General features: G+C 45.0%; 1 protein-coding gene across 3 annotated transcripts; it reads right to left on the bottom strand.

Moving 5' to 3' along the window:
- Window positions 1-566: 566 nt before the first annotated feature.
- On the bottom strand, window positions 567-19,304 carry LOC140203492 (parvalbumin, thymic CPV3-like). Of its 3 annotated transcripts, XM_072269570.1 has the most exons (6): window positions 17,734-17,766; window positions 16,901-16,973; window positions 16,411-16,481; window positions 16,187-16,319; window positions 5,415-5,524; window positions 567-770 (listed from the first exon to the last, which is right to left on the bottom strand). In XM_072269570.1, exons 3-6 carry the CDS (start codon window positions 16,469-16,471, stop codon window positions 745-747), a joined length of 330 nt encoding a protein of 109 aa, XP_072125671.1. In that variant the 5' UTR covers window positions 16,472-16,481; window positions 16,901-16,973; window positions 17,734-17,766; the 3' UTR covers window positions 567-744. The 3 variants fall into 3 exon arrangements, with proteins under 3 accessions (XP_072125671.1, XP_072125670.1, XP_072125669.1); XM_072269569.1 differs by lacking the exons at window positions 16,901-16,973; window positions 17,734-17,766 and adding an exon at window positions 19,172-19,304; XM_072269568.1 differs by lacking the exons at window positions 16,901-16,973; window positions 17,734-17,766 and adding an exon at window positions 18,266-18,442.
- Window positions 19,305-20,095: the final 791 nt, after the last annotated feature.

Here is a 20,095-nt window from a genome sequence, read left to right as displayed (position 1 = left end):
GATTTCTTTAGCCAGAGGCTGGTGAATATGTGGAATGGTTGTCTTGACCAAGTCATTGGGTATGCATAAAGCAGAGGTTAATAGGTTTTTGAATAGTCACAGCACCAAGGTTACAGGGAGAAGACAGAAGAATAGGGTTGAGTGAGATAATAAATTAGCCATGATGGAATGCTGGAGTAGATTCAATGGACCAAATGGCCTAATTCAGCTCCTACGTCTTATGGAATAACAAGGAAGTGTTCGTGGACTATTCAGAAATCTAATGGCAGAGGGGAAGAAGCTGTTGCTAAGATGTTGAGTATGGGTTTAAGAGGGTGAGTCTCCAAGGCCGTGTCTCCTCACGACCTTGGGCATGGGCAAATAAACTTGGGCTCGCCAGGAAGGCACAAAAAAACCCCAAAACTGATCTTCAGAACTTGAGATCTTTGAAACATAATAATAATAATAATATACTCAAAATTCTGCTCAATGCCACAGGGATCAGAATAGTCTTAGCAGAAACAAACAAGAAAAAGACATTTGGATAAAAGGCAAGTTTTCTTTTTATTATTGAAGACAATCTTCCCTTATAGAGCACGCATTACTCAAATCATGGGTACCTCTGAATCTCTGAGTGCTTCTACAATCCCTTCATCACAACAGAAAAGTGTTGTTCATGCTGTAGTCGTGAAAACAGTTGCTTTGTATTTAATGTACCCTTGCCCTCAAATGCCAGAAGCAACGCCGTCCTGGGTGGGGGGGGATCTATGACATTACCAGGTCAACAAATTCTGTAAAAGAGAATTGCTAATTAGACTTTCTGTCAGTTGATTAATACATGCATTTAGACAACATCAATACAAAGAAACAGAACAGGAAATTGTGTTGCAGCTTTATAAAGTTTGGGTTGCCCCGTTATAGGAAGGATGTCGAGACTTTGGAGAGGGTGCAGAAGAGGTTTACCAGGATGTCACTTGGATGAGAGAGCATGTGATATAACGGAAGTTTGGACAAACTTGGGTTGTTTTCTCTGGAGCAGTGGAGGCTGAGGGAGATCTGACAGAGGTTGATAGCATTATGATAGAGATAGGTAGAGTAGACAGACAATATTTTTTCCGGGGGTTGAATTGTCTAATACCAGAGGCTATACATTTGAAGTGAGAGTTAAGGTAATTTCAAAGGAGATGTGAGGGGCAAGTTTTTTAAAAAAAATACAGACAGTTGTGGGTGCCTGAAATGTGCTGCTCGGGGTGGTGGGAGAGGCAGATACATCAGGGACTGTCAAGAGATGTTTTGATTCCACATCAGGTGCGGTCTGTCTAGAGTTAGTACCTTCACCTTATACAGGAGTTCCGATAGTGAGGCCTAATTTGGAATACTGTGTGCAGGTCTGGTCACCTAGCTAGGGACGATATCAATAAGATTGAAAGAATTCAGAGAATATTTACAAGGATGTTGCCAGGAATTGAGAACCTGAGTTTTAGGGGAAAGGTTGAATAGGATAGGACTTATTTCCTGGAGCACAGGAGAATGAAGGGAGATTTGACCGAGGTAGACAAGGTTACAGTGGATATAGATTGGGTAAATGCAAGTTGGCTTTTTCCACTACGGTTGGGTGAGACTAGAATTAAAGGTCATAGGTTATGGGTGAAAGGTGAAATGCTTAAGGAGAACATGAGGGGACACCTGGTCAGGTGTCAGATCTCTCAGTGGGAGAGCATTTTGGAGATAGTGATCACAATTCTAACTCCTTTAGCATAACATTGGAGAGGGATAGGAACAGACAAGTTAGGAAAGTGTTTAATTGGAGTAATGGGCAATATGAGGCTATCAGGCAGGAACTTGGAAGCATAAGTTGGGAACGGATGTTCTCAGGGAAATGTACGGAAGAAATGTGGCAAATGTTCAGGGGATATTTGTGTGGGGTTCTGCATAGGTACTTTCCAGTGAGACTGGGAAAGGATGGTAGGGTACAGGAACCGTGGTGTACAAAGGCTGTTGTAAATCTCATCAAGGAGAAAAGAAGAGCTTCCGAAATGTTCAAAAAACTAGGTAATTATAGAGATCTAGAAGATAAGGCTAGTAGGAAGGAGCTTAAGAAAGAAATTAGGAGAGACAGGAGGGGCCATGAGAAGGCCTTGGTGGACAGGATTAAGGAAAACTCCAAGGTCTTCTGCAAGTATTTGAAGAGCAAGAGGAAGACATGAGAGAATAGGACCAATCAAATATGACAATGGAAAAGTGTGTGCATGGAACTGGAAGAGATAGCAGAGATATCTAACAAGTACTTTGCTTCCGTATTCACTACGGAAAAGGATCTTGGCAATTATAGGGATGACTTACAGCAGACGGAAAAGCTTGAACATGTAGATATTAAGAAAGAGGATGTGTTGGAGCTTTTGGAAAGCAACAAGTTGGATAAGTCACTGGGACTGGACGAGATGTACTCCGGGCTACTGTGGGAGTTGAGGGAGGAGATTGCTGAGCCTCTGGCGATGATCTTTGCATCATTAATGGGGTGGGAGAGGTTCCAGAGTATTGGAGGGTTGCAGGTATTATTCCATTATTCAAGAAAGGGAGTAGAGATAGCCCAGAAAATTATGGACTGGTGAACCTTACTTTAGTGGGTGGGAAGTTGATGGAGAAGATCCTGAGAGACAGGAATTATGAATATTTGGAGAGGTATAATATGATCAGGAATAGTGAGCATGGCTTTGTCAAAGGCAGGTCGTGCCTTACGAGCCTGATTGAATTTTTTGAGGATGTGACCAAACACATTGATGAAGGAAGAGCAGTAGATGTAGTGTATATGGATTTCAGCAAGGCATTTGATAAGGTACCCCATGCAAGGCTTATTGAGAAAGTAAGGAGGCATAGGATCCAAGGGGGGCATTGCTTTGTGGATCCAGAACTGGCTTGCCCACAGGAGGCAAAGAATAGTTGTAGATGGGTCATATTCGGCATGGAGGTTGGTTACCAGTGGTGTGCCTCATGGATCTGTTCTGGAACCCCTACTCTTCGTGATTTTTATAAATGACCTGGATGAAGAAGCGGAGGGTTGGGTTAGTAAATTTGCTGATGACACAAAGGTTGGAGGTGTTGTGGATAGTGTGAAGGGCTGTCAGAGGTTACAGTGGGACATTGATAGGATACAAAACTGGGCTGAGAAGTGGCAGATGGAGTTCAATCCAGATAAGTGTGAAGTGGTTCATTTTGGTAGGTCAAATATTATGGCAGAATATAGTATTAATGGTAAGACTCTTGGCAGGGTGGAGGATCAGAGGGATCTTGGGATCTGAGTCCATAGGACACTTAGAGATGCTATGCAGGTTGACTGCGGTTAAGAAGACATACAGTGCATTGGCCTTCATCAACCGAGGGATTGAGTTTAGGAGCCGAGAGGTAATGTTGCAGCTATATAGGACCTGGTCAGACCCCACTTGGAGTACTGTGCTCAGTTCTGGTCATCTCTCTATAAGAAGGATGTGGAAGCCATAGAAAGGATGCAGAGGAGATTTACAAGGATGTTGCCTGGATTGGGGAGCATGCCTTATGAGAATAGGTTGAGTGAATTCAGCCTTTTTTCCTTGGAGCAACGGAGGATGAGAGGTCTACAAAATGATGAGAGGCATTGATCATGTGGATAGTCAGAGGCTTTTTCCCAGAGCCGAAATGGCTAGCATGAGGGGGAACAGTTTTAAGGTGCTTGGAAGTTGGTACAGAGGAGATGTCAGGGGTAAGTTTTTTTTAATGTTGAGAGTGGTGAGTGTGTGGAATGGGCTGCCGGCGACAGTGGTGGAGGCAGATATTACAGGGTCTTTTAAGAGACTCCTGGACAGGTACATGGAGCTCAGAAAAATAGAGGGCTATGGGTAACCATGGGTAATTTCTAAGGTAAGGACATGTTCAGCACAGCTTTGTGGGCCGAAGGGCCTGTATTGTGCTGTAGGTTTTCTATGTTTCAATAAGCTTCTTCACTCAAAGGATGGTGTAATTGTGGAACGAGCTGCTAGTAGAATTGATGGATATGGGTCCAATTTCAACATTTAAGATTAATTTTGGTAGGTACATGGATGGGAGGGGTATCAAGGGCAATGGTTCAATTCAGGTCGATGGGACTAGGCCGAATAATCATTTGGCATGGACTAGATGCGTTGAAGGTCCTGTTTCTCTGCTGCAGTGCTCTGTGACTCTATGGCTGCATGGGTTTCCTCCCACATCTGGATTGGGAGATTAATTTGACATTGTAAATCACTCCTACTGTATAGGAGGGTGTCAGAATCTTGGGGGGGGGGGATGGTGTTAGTATCCGGGGGGGGGGGAGGTGTCAGAATCCAGGGGTGGGGGAGTTGGTGGTGTCAGTATCCGGGGCGGGGGGCTGGAGATGTCAGAATCCGGCGGGGGGAGGGGAGGTGTCAGAATCTGGGGGGGGGTGAGGGGGGAGGTGTCAGAATCCGGGGAGGGGGGAGGAGGGAGGTGTCAGAATCCAGGGGCGGGGGAGGAGTGTCAGAATCCTGAGGGAGTTAATGAGAATGTGGGAAGAACACAATGGGATTATTTTACCATTAGCTTGATGGTCAACCAGGACTCTGGGCCAAATGACTGGCTTCTGGGCTGAGTGACTCTAATTCAGAGGGTCCACAGGCCCCCTCGGTCCATGGCATAAAAAAGACTGGGAACCTCCTGCTCTAATTAAAATCCCATCCATGCTGCGGTCACTATCTATCTCCCAGAAAAGTTCAAGAATTAATTAAAGATTAACGATGAAGATTAGCTTTATTTGTCATCGAAACATACAGTGAAATGCTTTATGTTGGGGATGTGCTGGGGCCAACATAGCATGCCCACATCTCACTAACCGTAACCCATTTGTGTCGGGGATGTGCCAGGGATAGGCCACAACTGTGGCCACGATCCAGTGCTGATACAGTATGCCTGAAAACTACTAACCCTAACCCACATGTCTTTGGAATTGAAATGTGGGAAGAGACTGGGGCACCTGGAAGGAACCCACACAGACCCATGGAGCGCAGCAGTTAGCACAATGCCTGACAGTACCTGTGACTCGGGTTCAGTTCCCGCCTCTGTCTGTAAAGAGTTTGTACGTTCTCCCTATGACCGCGTGGGTTTCCTCCAGGTGCTCTGGTTTCCTCCCACAGTCTAATGAAATTATTGGTTGCTAGGTTAATTGGTCATTGTAATTGTCCTGTGAGTAGGCGAAGGTTAAATTGGGGGTTGCTGGGTGGCCGGCTTGAGGGCCAGAACGGCCCGTTCCACACAGTATCTCAATAAAGAAATAAAAAACATACACACTCCTTACAGACAACTGCGGCAACTGAACCCCGACAGTTGGCGCTGTAAAGCGTTGTAACTCCTACACTACCGTGCCATACCGTGATTAAAGTCAATAGTTCTGCAAAGGGTTACCAGCTCACCATCAGCGCCAAGCTTCCCATCTCCATCTTTGTCACCTCCAGCCATAAAAATTTTGGTCTCATTGTCACTTAGGACTCTTGCCCCGGCGGAGAACCGTTGCAGGAAGTATCTACAGGGAGGAACGAAACATCGCGTTAGCAGATAGGCACAATGTGCTGGAGGAGCTCAGCAGTGCAAGCAGCAGCTACGGATGGGAATAAACAGTTGACATTTCTGGGGAATGGAGGAAGAAGTACAAGGTGGTAGATGATAGGTGAAACTGGGAGAGAGGGAGGGGTGAAGTAAAGAGCTGAGAAGTTGATTGGTGAGAGAGGTAAAGGGCTGGAGAGGGGGGAATCTGATAGGAGGGAAAAGAAGTCCATGGAAGAAAGGGAAGGGGGAGATGATGGACAGGTAAGGAGATATGGTGAGAGAGGGGAACAGGCATATGCAATACCTCTTGTGTCTATTGCTTTAGTAAATGAGGTTAGCTTGCTTTTTACCAGTTCTCCTCTGGATGATCCCAGGCCCAGCTGCAAAAGGAGGATTGTTGGGCCTGTAAATCCTAGAGCTACAGCAGTACCAACAGAAACTCAAAAGGCCTCAACCTTGGCAGAGGAAAGCCTGGCTCAGGACAGAGGACTCTGGCGACCTGCTGTTGGCTACTTATGTCCCAGTAGGGGGATGGACTTAAGCAAGTCAGTAAGTTGCTTTAAATGAAATATCCCCCAGCCCTGCCCCTGCCACAAATGTACCGCACCCAATCCATGAGTTATACAATACTTAAAGTGATAATAATATCTGCTCTTATCAATAAATCAAAGTAAAATGATAATTGTCCTCTATTCATTCAAAAATGATGGAATCCGATAGAATATTGTAATTGTTTTAATTAATTCTGACATTACCCTTTTACAAAACTGTAAGTGATTGAAAGATCAATAATTCTGAGAAGTAACACACACACACACACACAGAGTGCTGGAGGAACTCTACAGGTCAGGCAGCATCTATGGAGAGGAACAATCAGTTGACATTTTGGACCAAGACCCTTCATCAAGTCTGGAAAGGAAGTGGGCAGAAACCAGTGCTGATGAAGGGGCTCAGCCTGAATTGTTGCCTGTTTATTCCCTCTCCATAGACGCCGCCCGACCTGTTGAGCTCCTCCAGCATTTCCTCTGTGTTGCTCCAGATGACCAACATCTGCAGAATCTCCAATTTATTTATTTATCTTTTATTCAGTGAGGAACAGGCCCTTGCAGCCCAGTGAACCGCACCACTCAGCAACCAACCTATTTAAACCCAGCCTAACCACAGGACTTGCCTGACGCCGGCCCCCTTGGCCTGAGTCGATGTGGCAGTAGTAGTAATCACAGGACAATTTACAATGACCAGTTAACCTACTAACTGGTAGGTCTTTGGACTGTGGGAGGAAACTGGAGCACCCAAAGGAAACCCACGCAGTTCACCGGGTGAATGTACAAACTCCTTACAGGTGGCGTCAGTATTGAACTCTGAACTCCTGAGTTGTAATAGTGCCACATTAACCGCTACGCTACCATGGCACCCGTATGTGACTGTTATTCTGTTTTCTAAGAGTAACAATGCTGCCTCCCTTGTACTTCCAAATATTGATCCATGTAAGTATCAAATTTGAAGATAGTAAGACAGATAGATTGGTTGCTTAAGGATACTAACTGGATCAGGCAGGTCACGGTGTGTGGGAGCTGAGGAATCACACTGGAACTGAATTAACTATGTGTAAGAATACAACTGTGAGAAGAGCTTGTGAGACTGGTTTGATTTCTTTGGAACACAGGAGACCAAGGGGAGATTTAACTTGTGGAAGACAGAATTATGAATGACCAAGAAAGGGTAAGTAAAAACAGATCGTCTGGTACTAGAGTCAGTAACTAAGGGAACAAATTTAAATCAATGGTTTACAAATTAGATTAGATTAGATTAGATTAGATTCAACTTTATTGTCATTGTGCTGAGTACATATACAAAGCCAATGAAATGCGTTAGCATCTAACCAGAAATGCAAAGAATAGTGTTATTTACAAAATAACTGTGAATAAAAAGTAAGTGCTACAGCACACAAATATAAAAGTACTGAGACAGTACAATATGGGTGCAATGCTGCTTAGCGCTGTGATGTGAGGTTCAGCAGGGTCACAGCCTCAGGGAAGAAGCTCTTCCTGTGCCTGCTGGTGCGGGAGCGGAGGCTCCTGTAGCGCCTACCAGATGGGAGGAGAGTAAAATGTCTATGGTTAGGGTGAGATGCATTCTTGATAATGCTTTTCGCCCTGCCCCGACAGCATTTATGGTAGATATTCTCAATGGCGGGCAATTGGGTGCCAATAATCCACTGGGCAGTTTTCACCACACGCTGGAAATTAGGGTGGAATTAAGAAAAAAAAGTGATTTTACTGAACCAAAGCCCACAAAATGCTGAAGTAACTCAGGAGGTCAGGCAGCATCTATGGAGGGAAGTAAACAGGACTTCTGATGCCAATTACATCAGAATACAGGCACAGATGACACTGGTCGTCTGAGACTAGATAAAGGATTTTGGCTTGAAACATCAAATGTTTATTCTCTCTATGAATGCTGCATGGCCTGCTGAGTTCCTCCAGCATCTTATGTGTGTTGCTCAGGATTTCCAGCAGCTGCAGAATCTCATGTTCCTGTTTAACTCGAGTCTGAAAAGTTGCCTAGGAGGCATAAGCCATCATATGATTTCAAAGTTCCTAATGAGCTTTTGAAGGGCTGGATGACAGACCAAGAACTGATTGGTAAAGGTGTCAAAGATTATAGGGATTAAGGCAGGAGAATGGGGTTAAGAGAGAAGGTAAATCAGACATAATTGAATGGTGGAGCAGACTCGGTGGGCCAAATGACCCTAATTCTGCTCTTATGTCTTATGGTCCAACTGGGAAGGCGGTAAACAAAGTTTAATTTCCACTGGTGAGGTGGGATAGAGGTGCGTCTCTACCAAAGGAGGTGTAAGGTGCTCCTTCCCTCCGCTAGCCTGCAGGTCACCCTTGGGCAAGGTGTAGCACCTGCTTAGCCCCCCAATCAGGGTCACGTGAAACCATGGGAGCAGGTGGTGGATGGTCGTATGAGCAGCTGGTGCACATGACAATTTCTGGTTATGCGACCACTGATGCCAGGTAGACAATCTCTGAAGAGTATTGATAATGGCTGGGATCACCCGTCTTGTAAAGACACTGCCCAGAAAAGGGCAATGGCAAACCACTTCTGTAGAAAAATTTGCCAAGAACAATCATGGTCATTAAGACCAAGATCGTCCACGTCGTACCATACGGCTCATGATGATGATGATGCAGTTCCACCGTCACGGACACAATGGTCCTCTTTCTATTCCATGAATCAGTGAATGGTGGACAGGTGAGATTGTGGAATGTGTCACTACAAACTGCAGCTGAGCTGAGCTGAGCTGGGAGGAAAGGAAAGTTGTGTGGATAATTCTAAAGAAGTCTCACATAGAATGGGTTGGGACAAGTGCCTATACTGTATATAATGAGCACATCTTGAGGGGAAAGGTCGAGTGAATTAGGGATTTTCTCTTTGGGGCAATGGAGGATGAGAGATGTATAAGAGGAATAGAGGGAGTGGACAGCCAGCTTCTTTTTCCCAGGCAGGGGCATCATTTTAAGGTGAATGGAGGAAAGTATTGGGGGGGGGTGTCACAAGTATTTTTTTTTACATGGAGAGTGGTGGGTATGTGGAACATGCTACCAGGGGTGGTGGTGGAGACAGATATGTTAGAAACATTTAGGAGGCCCTTAGATAGGCACATGAACAGGCTATGTGGATGGAAAGTGTTAGGAGTGGGTTAAAGGATTAGCAAAACTTCTTGGACAGAAGGGACTGTACTGAGCTATACTGCTCCATTTATTCATAGACACGGTGTTGTCCCAATTATTGTGTCCAGAGGTTATCTCTAATTCGTCCTAACAAGGAACCCCTACCACTCGGGCCATGCTCTCTTCTCACTGCTGCCATCAGGGAGAAGATACAAGAGTCTCAGGACTCACACCACCAGGTTCAGGAACAGTTATTACCCCTCATCCATCAGGCTTTTGAACCAAAGAGGATAACTTCACTCACCTCAACGCTGAACTACTCCCACAAACAATGGACTCACTTTCAAGGACTCTTCATCTCATGTTCTCAATAATTATTATTTTTTTGTTTATTATTGTTATTTGTTTTTTTTGTATTTGCATAGTTTGTTGTCTTTTGCACATCAGTTGCTCACCCACCCTGTTGGTTGTGATCTTTCATTAATTCTATTGTGGCTCTTGGATTTACCGAGTATGCAAGAAAATGAATATCCGGGTTGTATTTGGTGACATATATGCACTTTGATAATAAATTTACTTTGAACTTTGAGGATATTTAGCTCTATGCTAAGCAGGATGGCATCTGCCAAGGGAGCCATAACTGCAGCGTAGTTGAATTTGGTGTTTTCCATTTGTTGGGGGTAGACAACTAAATATCTGACCGAACATCACTGTCCATTAGCTACGCTGGAAAGTTGTTGGTTGAGGGGAGATAAGGGATTGAAGGGAGAGTTAGCTGCTGATACGTTTTCTGTCTCCAGTCTCTCCTTTGGAATACCCCATACCCAGTGTTTGGGCTTGGTGTGATGGATGACCATTATGGATCAGACTCACAGGAGAGTCTACAGTATTATTCTCCAGAAATTGTTTGTTCATTATGTGCCATATGACTTAGTCAGTCATGTTCTTTCTGTGACCATGATTGTACTTGGCAAATTTTTCTACAGAAGTGGTTTGCCATTGCTTTCTGTGCAGTGTCTTTACAAGACGGGTAACCCAGCCATTATTAATACTCTTCAGAAATAACTAACTTAAAAGAGAGAACTACAGAGCCTTAAATCAGTGGTGGGTAAGTTGCTAGAGGAAGTTCTGAGAGACAGGATCGGCTTGGCTTTGTGTGGGTTAAGTTGGGTTTCGTGAGGCAGGTTGTGTTTGTGGAAGCATAGAGTCTGCAGAAGGACTTAGGTTGGGAGAATGGGCAAAGAAGTGGCAGGTGGAATATAGTGTTGGGAAGAATAGGAATAGGAATAAAGGAGTTTACTATTTTCTAAATGGGGAGAAAATTAAAAAATCAGAGGTGCAAAGGGACTTGGGAATACTCATGCCAGATTTTCTGAAGGTTAACTTGCAGGTTAAGTTGGTGGTGAGGAAGGCAAATGCAATGTTGGCATTCATTTTGAGAGGACTAGAATATAAAAGCAAGGATATAATGTTAAGTCTTTATAAGGCATTGGTCAGACTACACTTGGAGTATTGTGAGCAGATTTGATCGGCTAATGTAACAAAAGATATGCTGGTATTGGAGAGGGTCCAGGAAGTTCATGAGAATGATTCCAGGAATGAAAAGGTTAAGGGATGAGGAGTGTTTGATGGCATTGGGCCTGTACTTGCTAGAGTTTAGAAGAATGAATGGTGATCTCAATTTTAAGTTCAAGTTCAATTGTTATTCAATCATACATAAATATCCATGAATACAGCCAAATGAAACAGTGTTACTCCACAGCCAAGGTACAAAACCAATAGTCATAAACATATAGCACGTACAAGACAGCAAGCATACATAAGATATCCATAAAATACAGTCAAACAAAAACTGTTAAATATTAAAGGACCTAGATAGAATGCATATGGAGAGGATGTTTCTTATGGCGTGAGAGTCTAGGATCAGTGGGCACAGCCTTAGAATAGAGGGCTATCCATTTAGAAAGGAGATGAGAAGGAATTTCATTAGCCAGAGGTGATGATTCTGTGGAACTCAAACAGCTGTGGAGGCCAAGTTATTGGGTATATTTAAAGCAGAGATTGATAGGATCTTGGTTAGTCAGGGTGTCAAAGTTATGGAGAAAAGGCAGGAGAATGGGATTGAGGGAGGATAATAAATCAGCCATGATGGAATGGTGGAGCAGACTCAATGGACTGAATTAGCCTAATTCTGTTCCTATGTGTTACGGGCAACTGAGTTCTTTGAAGAGGTGATCAGAAAGATTGACAAGACACTATCCATGTGGACTTCAGCAAGATTTTTAAAGTCTCGCATGGTAAACTAGTCGGGAAGTGATCCAGGGTGAGCTAGTTAATTAGATGCAAAGTTGGTTGAGGGAAAGAATTAGGTAGTGGAGGGTGGTTTCACAGATGGGAGACCTGTGACCAGTAGGACTGGTAATGGATCCCCTGTTGTTTGTCATATATATTGATGATCTGGATGAAAATGTAGGTGGCATGTTTAGTAAGTTTGCAGATGATGTGAAAATTGGTAGCTAGTAAAGAGCAAAGAAAGGCATCTAACGTTACAACAGGGTGTCTGTCAACTGAGAAAGTGGGTAAATATTGGATGAATTAATGGGGGCATGAGGGGGAACTTCTTCATTCAGAAGGTAGTGAGAGTATGGAATGAGCTGCCAGCACAAATGGTGAAGGCAGGTTTGATTGAAGTTCGAACAAGTACATGGACGGGTGGAATATAGAGGCCTATGGTCCACATGCAAGTTGATAACACTTGGCAATAGATCAGGCAGCATGGACTAGATGGCCTGAATAGCCTGGTTTCTGTGCTTTACAGTGGAACTTAACTCAGACAAGTGCAAAGTGATGCAATTAGTGAAGGACAGGACTTACAGTGAATGACAGGGCCCTGGGGAGTCTTGTAAAATCGAGACACCAAGAAATACAAATACTTAGTTCCCGAACAATGGTGACACAGGTCGGCAGGGTGCTGAAGAAAGCATTTGGCATGCCTCCCTCCATCAGTCTGGGAAAAGGTACAAGAGCTAGGATGTGGTGTTATAAATGTATTCCTCTCAAAGTCCAACCCTATTCCCCCACTGTGAGAGGTGGAAATGGGTATGGCTGTCCATCAGGGGTCTGTGAAGCTATACAAGCCAATCCCCTGTACAGTGGATGCAAAGGTTGCAGAAACATTGATGAACTCCAACCAGACCATCGACACGATGGAGACGGGAGGCCATCGATGATCTATGCTCCACCTGGAGCTAAGGCCCCAAGTAGTTACAGTTGTGTATGACATTAAAGAAACCACACCTGAAATATTGTGTGCTGTTCGGGTCACTGTATTATAGGAAATGTTTGATTAAGCTAGAGAGAATGAAGAAAAGATTCACAAGGAGGTCACCAGGACTGGAGAATAAGGAGAGATTGGACAGGCAGTGACTGTTTTCTGTGAAGCATAGGAAGCTGAGGCCTGACTTTAGACGTAGACAGGGATCCCAGCCTTTTTCATGCCGTAGACCTCCACCATTAACCGAGGGGTCCGTGAACCCCAGGTTGGGAACCCCTACTTCAGAGGTTTATAAAAATTCATGAGGGGCATTGGATAACATAGATGGTCCCAGTCTTTTATCCCCAGGCAGGAGAGCCATTATGTAGTAGGCATACCCCACGAGATGAGAGGGGAAAGATTTAAAGAGGAGCTGAAGGGCAGGTTTTTAAACACAGCGGGCAGTGAGTATATGGAATGTGATGCCAGAGGAAGTGGTTGAGGCAGGCACAGTAACAACTTTAAAATAAAACATTATTTTGTTGAGATATAATGCAGAATAGGCCCTTTCAGCTCTTCAAGCCACGCTGCCCAGTAACCCCCCCGATTTAACCCTAGCCTAATCACAGGGCAATTTACAATGACCAATTAACCCTTAGCAACCATTGTGGCTTTGGACTGTGGGAGGAAACCCATGTGGTCACAGGGAGAACGTACAAACTCCTTACAGACAGCAGCAGGAATTGAACCCAGGTCACTGTAAAGCGTTGCGCTATCGTAGCACCACCAAAAAGACAATTGTAGAGATATATGGATAGAAAAGATTTGGAGGGATGTGGCCGAAACATCTGCAGTGGGATTTAGCCTGGATGAGACAGCTTGGTCAGCATGAACGATTCTGGTTGGGTTAGTCCTGTTTCTGTGCTGTGTGACTCTATGAGACAGGAACAGAGCTGACTGAAGGATTGGTCCTCACTGTGGCACCTAGAGTCATTCGCTCAAAGGGCAAACAAAGTAGAACAACACGAGGGGTGATTGATAAGTTCATGGCCTAAGGTAGAAAGAATCAATTTTAGAAAACCTAGCACATTTATTTTTCAACATAGTCCCCTCCTACATTTACACACTTAGTCCAGCGGTCGTGGAGCATATGGATCTTGGACCTCCAGGTGGTCCACAGCAGGGGTGATCGATAAGTTCGTGGCCTAAGGTGGAAGGAGATGAGTTATACAGATCTCATTACATGCACATGCAGTTCAACTCTGAGTGATTATGCAGAAAGTTTGAAGTTAATAACTCATCTTCTTCTACTGTAGGCCACGAACTTATCAATCACCCCTGCTGTAGACTCTTTCTGGACGTCCAAGATCTGTATGCTTCGCGACCGCTGGACTAAGTGTGTAAATGTAGTAAGGGACTATGTTGAAAAATAAATGTGCTAGGTTTTTGAAAATTGACTCCTTCTACCTTAGGCCACGAACTTATCAATCACCCCTCGGAGATTGAAAGAATGGTGGGGAAACAAGCAGTACACCAAAAACGTAATGCAACAGAAAAGAACCTGCATTTCTATAGTACCCTGCAATGTCCCTCTAAGTCAACATGTCCAATTTAGTAGTTTAAAATGTTATTGTAACATGCAGTCCATCTGGCTCAAAGCCAAAGTAAATTTACCATCAAACTACGTGTACGTCACCATATGCTACCCTGAGATTCACTTTCTTGCAGGCATTTACAGGAAACTAAAGAAATACGATGGAATTTATGAAAAGCTATACATAAATAAATAAACCAATGCACAAAAGACATTTTTAAAAATATATAAATTCTATTGCAATTCTTTATTTTTCCTGTAAATGCCTGCAGGAAAATGAATCTTAAGGTAGCATGTGGTGACATATCCATACTTTGACTCAGATGTACACATTACAACTTTTAAAAGTACGAAATTGGACAAATTGTGCAAATATTATATATACAGTATATATAAAATATACAGTGTGTGTATAATAATATTTGCACAATTTGTCTTTTAATCTATAACTGATACGGAGACATGAGTTGTAGAGTGGTTGAAGGCGAGTCTGTAGGTTGTGGGATCAGCTCTTTGTCGAGGAGACTGAAGTCACAGTGGTGCAATAGGGAGAGCCGCTGCCAGAGACCAGCTCAGGGTTCAGTCCTGACCCTGTGTGGAGTTTGCATGTTCTCTCCATGACCCTGTGGGGTTCTCCCATGTGGCCCAGGTTCCTCCCACATCCCAACAACATGCAAGTTGGTAGGGTCACTGGCTGCTGTAAATGAGAGAGAGAATCTGGGGAGACTGTGGGGAGAATAGTAACTTGGGATTTATGTTGGATTAGTACAAAAGGGTGCTTGTTGGTAGGCAGAGACTTATTGGGCCAAAGGGCTTGCGTTGTGCTGTATCTCTCTTTGCAGAGAACAAACTCCCATGGCCAACAGCGTGGCAGCCATGTGAGATAGTGACGCTGGTTGAGACATGGACATTAGAAGAGAGATTAACTTCATTTGTCACATGTACATCGAAACATACAGTGAAGTTTTTGTTTGAGTCAAATTTTTGCCTTGAATCAAATCAGCAAGGACTGTGCTGGGGGCAGCCTGCAAGTGGCACCACACCGCTGGCACCAACACATCAAGCCCACAACTCAGTAACCCCAACCTGCACATCTTTGGAATGTGGGAGGAAGCTTCTTCCCCAGGCCATGAGACCAGAGAGACAGAGAGACAGAGAGACTTGATCTGGAGGAACATTGTTTTGTTTGTTATATTTACGTGCATGTTTGAATAATAAGAAACTCACTTGAGGAAAAGCACGCTGTCACAGGGAGAACGCACAAATTCCTCGCAGACGGCGGTGGGAATTGACGATTGCTAGCCCTGTAATGGTGGTGTGCTAACCGCTACTCCACTGTCCCACCCCTAACTGACCCAGGATACCAGGAGGAACCCTTCTCCAATGGGTCAGAGGACTTCAAGTGAGGGACCCCACAGCACTCCTGCAACAGTGACATTCCCTCTGTACCTCCTGAACCTTATCAACCTGAAACCAGAACTCAGGGGACAGGAGGTCGAGTGGGTGACCCTCAGGACCAGGGCTAGTACCCACGAAGTGGGCATTGATTGGGTGAATGCAGGCAGGGTTTTTCTCCTCTCGGGTTGGGTGAGATGAGTACTGGAGGTCATAGGTTAAGGGGGGAAAGGTGAAATATTTAAGGGGAACCTGAGGGGGAATTTCTTTGCTCAAAGTGATGTGAGTGTGGAACGAGGTGCCAGAGGAAAGTTCAATTGCAACATACAAGAGAAATTTGGCTAAGCACATGAATGGGGAGGGGTGGGGGTGGGGGATATGGTTCGGGTACTGAGAGGCAGAAGATCAGCCAGCATGGACTACATGTGCTTAAGGGCCTGTTCCTGTGCAGTAGTATTCTATGACCGACAAAATTCTCCATCCCACGCAAAATGCTGGACGAACTCAGCAGGTCAGGCAGCATCTATGGAGAGGAATAGACTGTTTATTCCCCTCCATGGATGCTGCCCGACCCTGCTGAGTTCCTCCAGCATTATCTGCATGTGTCTCTGTATTCCCGGCATCTGCAGAATCTCTTGGGTTTAAATTTCAACAGCCCGCTGCTTAATATCCCATGCAGAGAAGTTAAAACGGAGCCGGGGTAGGGGGGTGGCTTACTTTAATTCATCTTCTTCGATAAAACCACTGTTGTCGTCGTCAATGGCCCGGAAAACTTTCCTGATTTCTTCGGCGGTTTTTTTCGACAGGCCACAGGTGCGGAAGAACTTTTTGCAGTTAAAGGACTCTCTGGCTGCGAAACAAGACAGAGAGCGTCAGCGCCGCAACCCGCCTCTCGGCAGAGACCCCGAGGACCCGACACAGCCGCACGGGGCACACGTTACCTTGACACTCCTTGAGCGCGCTGGAGATGTCAGCAATGGACAGAACCTCGGTGACTTCCATTCTGAACCGGCTGAGGAATCAAACACAAGAGGGATTGAAGACATTTTCCCCGCTACCGGCTCTCCGGCCCGCTAAACCTCTCTCGCTTCAGCTCTTCACGCATACTGTCACCGTCTCCCGCGCCCTTTTCTCTCACCAACTTTTTACTCTCTCTCAGTAAAGCAGCCAGCATAAACAAAGACGCTACCTACCCAGACGTTCCCTCTTCTCCCCTCTCCCATCGGTCAGAAGATACAAAAGCCCGAAAGCTCAAGGACATCTCCTACCCCACAGTTATCAGATTCTTGTGCCATAAGATCTACCTGGTTATGACCTTACACTTCATCGTTTAGCTACACTGCACTTAGGCGGTGTTACCACACTTTAATCTGTCTTGTTATTCTTTTATCTTATTCTCCCTCCCTGCACTTTATTAACTTTATTACTTACATCCTTCACATACATGAGTAGCAAAAATCCTTACGTTACGTCTCCGTCTAAATGTGCGATTTATAGTATTGTTCTGTATAAACAGTATGCCAGATAAGTTTTTCACTGTACATGTGACAATAATAAACTAATACCGATACCTCACACACTCCTTTACCCCTCTTCTCTCACACTCACGCATTCTCTTTTCTTTTCTCACTGTCTCTCACATACCTCTCGACCCTATCCCAGTCCCCCACATCTCTTTACACTATCACACTCCTTTTCGCATACCCCTTTATTTCCTCTCACTGTCTCACATTTTTAAGGTGCTTGGAAGTAGGTACAGAGGGGATGTCAGGGGTAAGTTTTTTTTATGCAGAGAGTGGCGAGTGCGTGGAATGGGCTGCGGGCGGCGGATACCATAGGGTATTTTAAGAGACTCTTGGTTAGGTACATGGAGTTTAGAAAGATGGCGAGCTATGGGTAATTAGAGGTAATTTCTAAAGTAAGCACATGTTCGGTACAGCATTGTGGGCCGAAGGGCCTGTATTGTGCTTTACATTCTCAGTTTCACATTCATTCGCATACCCCTTTTTCTCTCTCTCTCTAATCTGTCACAAACCTCTCCACCCTCTCTCTCTCACACACACTCTCCTACATTGCTCTTTACCCTCTGTCACAAACTCTCACACACGAACTTTTGACTCTCTCACACACTCCCACATGTTGTATCTCTTTACCCTCTTTCACACACACTCTCCCACATATTTATTTACCCTGTCATACTCTCTCACAAACCTTTTTACCCTCTCATACACACACTCACAAGTCTCTATACCCTTTTCACGCACAAACCCTTGTGTTTCTTTCCCCTCTCCTTCACACCATCTCGCACAAACCTCTCCCTCGCCTTCCCATTTCCCCACACATCCCCTCACACCATCTGGCAGTCTTCCATTCTCTCACACCCCGCCCCCCCCCCCACGTCTCTCGTGTCCCTTCGCCCTCACCCCACCACTCACTCTCTCTCTCACACACACTTTGCCTCATTCTCGCACATTTCCCCCCCTCTCTCCCACCGCCTCACCCCCACATTCCCCGTTTTACGCACGGTGTCCTTCTGGTCCTGGCTCCTGCGCTCTCCCACTCACCAACTTCAATCCACTCCCTCTCTCAAAGACCCCGCTCTCATTCCTCGGGACACCTTAACTCTAGACACTCATAAAACCAACATTATGTAACGGACTGAAACACTCACCTTGGGGCAAATCCGCGCTGTATCCAAATAAATAAATTAAATTAAACAATCGGCCGGGCATAACTTTACGCATTGATCTCAAAAGACCTTATTGTCTTTCCAATGTAAAACAATTAAATATTTACCCTTGATGCCTAATCGAAACAGAATCATAGAACACCACAGCGCAGAAACAGGTCCTTCGGCCCGTGTAGTCCGTGCTAACTATCTGCCTCGTCCCTTCGGCGTTCGCCAGGACCATAACCCCCATCCCGCAGAGAATGAGACTAGCCAGCCCACTCTGTACAATACTGACCGCTTACTAGTACCGTAGACCTGAGTTTCTCTCAGCTTTCCCTTGTAACTTTGCGTGCGCGCGAGCGTAAAGGGTCTCGTCTCCTCTCAACGCAAGGGTCAGGGAACAAGTCATGTCAGAGTCGGTAGCTTAGTTTGAAAGCCACGACACCGCATTGCATCGCCAGTCCTGATATCCTGTCCCTAAGGATAGTTTGGACGCGAGTACCAATTCCTTCTAAACCTCCTTTACCCAATAGAGTGGCCGCAGAGGGTATTTTCGTGGTCTTCTGAAGCCCATCCACTTCGAGGTTCAATGTGTTGTGGTTCAGAGATGCTCCTCTGCACACCGCTGTGGTAACGTGTGAGTTCTGTCACCTTCTTGTCAGCTTGAACCAATCTGGCCATTCCCCTCTGACCTCTCTCATTAACAAGGCGTTTTCACCTACAGAACTGCTGCTCACTGGATTTTTTTTTTTGATTCTCGCACCGTTCTCTGTAAGCTCTAGAGACTGTGGTGTGTGAAAATCCCAGGAGCTCAGCAGTTTCTGAGACACTCAAACCACCCTGACTGAATGGGACTTGTTCTCTGAGCTTTACGTCCAGTGGAGCTAAGACCCTGTAAAATGGAACGCGCGCACACACAGAAAGTTACAAGGGAAAGCAGACAGAAACTCAGATCTTCTCAAATTCCTTTTGCAAACGGACCTGGTCTAACTCGGGGAGCGGATTTATTCTGCGACCATCGAGTTCCTCACCTTCGCTGTATCTTGGGCCTCCCTGTACACCAGATGCGAGCGACGACCTTCTGTGGGTGCGCGTGGTGCAGTCCCGGTTTATATGCGGTCCATTAGCACGACTCTTTACCTTCTTTGAGTTACGTCGCCTGTATCAAATACACGCTCTTCACCTGCTATTGAATTTCTTAGCCAGCTAATAATCCCGAGCTATTTATATCCCCGCTCACCTGATGTAAGCCCCTTTCAAAGACAGCCCATTCGTAAGGGAAACATGGTGACATAGACGTCCTTCCATAACAAATTGACTTTGAATATTACATTGGCGAGCGTTCTGTGAGGATACTGCTAAGATCCTGGATGGGTCCGCGACATTTAAAGAGAATATTTTACAAACTGTTACAGACGCAAGAGACCCCTTGACAATTCTAGCACGCACTGGCAAGTTTAAATCAGGCATTTCTCCTCAGACAATCCGCCATTCGATACATTTAGTTGAACAACAGGGCGACGTTTAAGAACTGGACGCAGAGCAATTGAAGTTCAACTTTTCAGCTTTGAGGTTTGAGAGACATAAGGTTAATTATTTGTATTCTGGTTGAAAGGAACTGGAATTCAAAGCCAGAATCAGGTTTATTATCACAGACATACACTCAGTGCCACTTTATTAGGCACACATGTGCACCTGTTCGTTAATGCAACTATCTAATTAGCTAATCAAGTAGTAGCAACTCAATACATAAACGCATAGAAGTTGTTGTTCAGCCCAAACATTAGAATGGGGGGGGGGGGAGGAAATGTGATCTAAGTGGCTTTGACCATGGAATGTTTGTTGGTGCCAGATGGGGTGGTTTGAGTATCTCAGAAACTGCTGATCTCCTCGGATTTTCACGCACAACAGTCTCTAGAGTTTATAGACAATGGTGTGAAAAAGAAATCCAGTGA

Source organism: Mobula birostris, chromosome 9, assembly GCF_030028105.1.
Source record: "Mobula birostris isolate sMobBir1 chromosome 9, sMobBir1.hap1, whole genome shotgun sequence".
Classification (NCBI taxonomy): domain Eukaryota; kingdom Metazoa; phylum Chordata; class Chondrichthyes; order Myliobatiformes; family Myliobatidae; genus Mobula; species Mobula birostris.
This window is presented reverse-complemented; position numbering and strand designations above follow the sequence as displayed.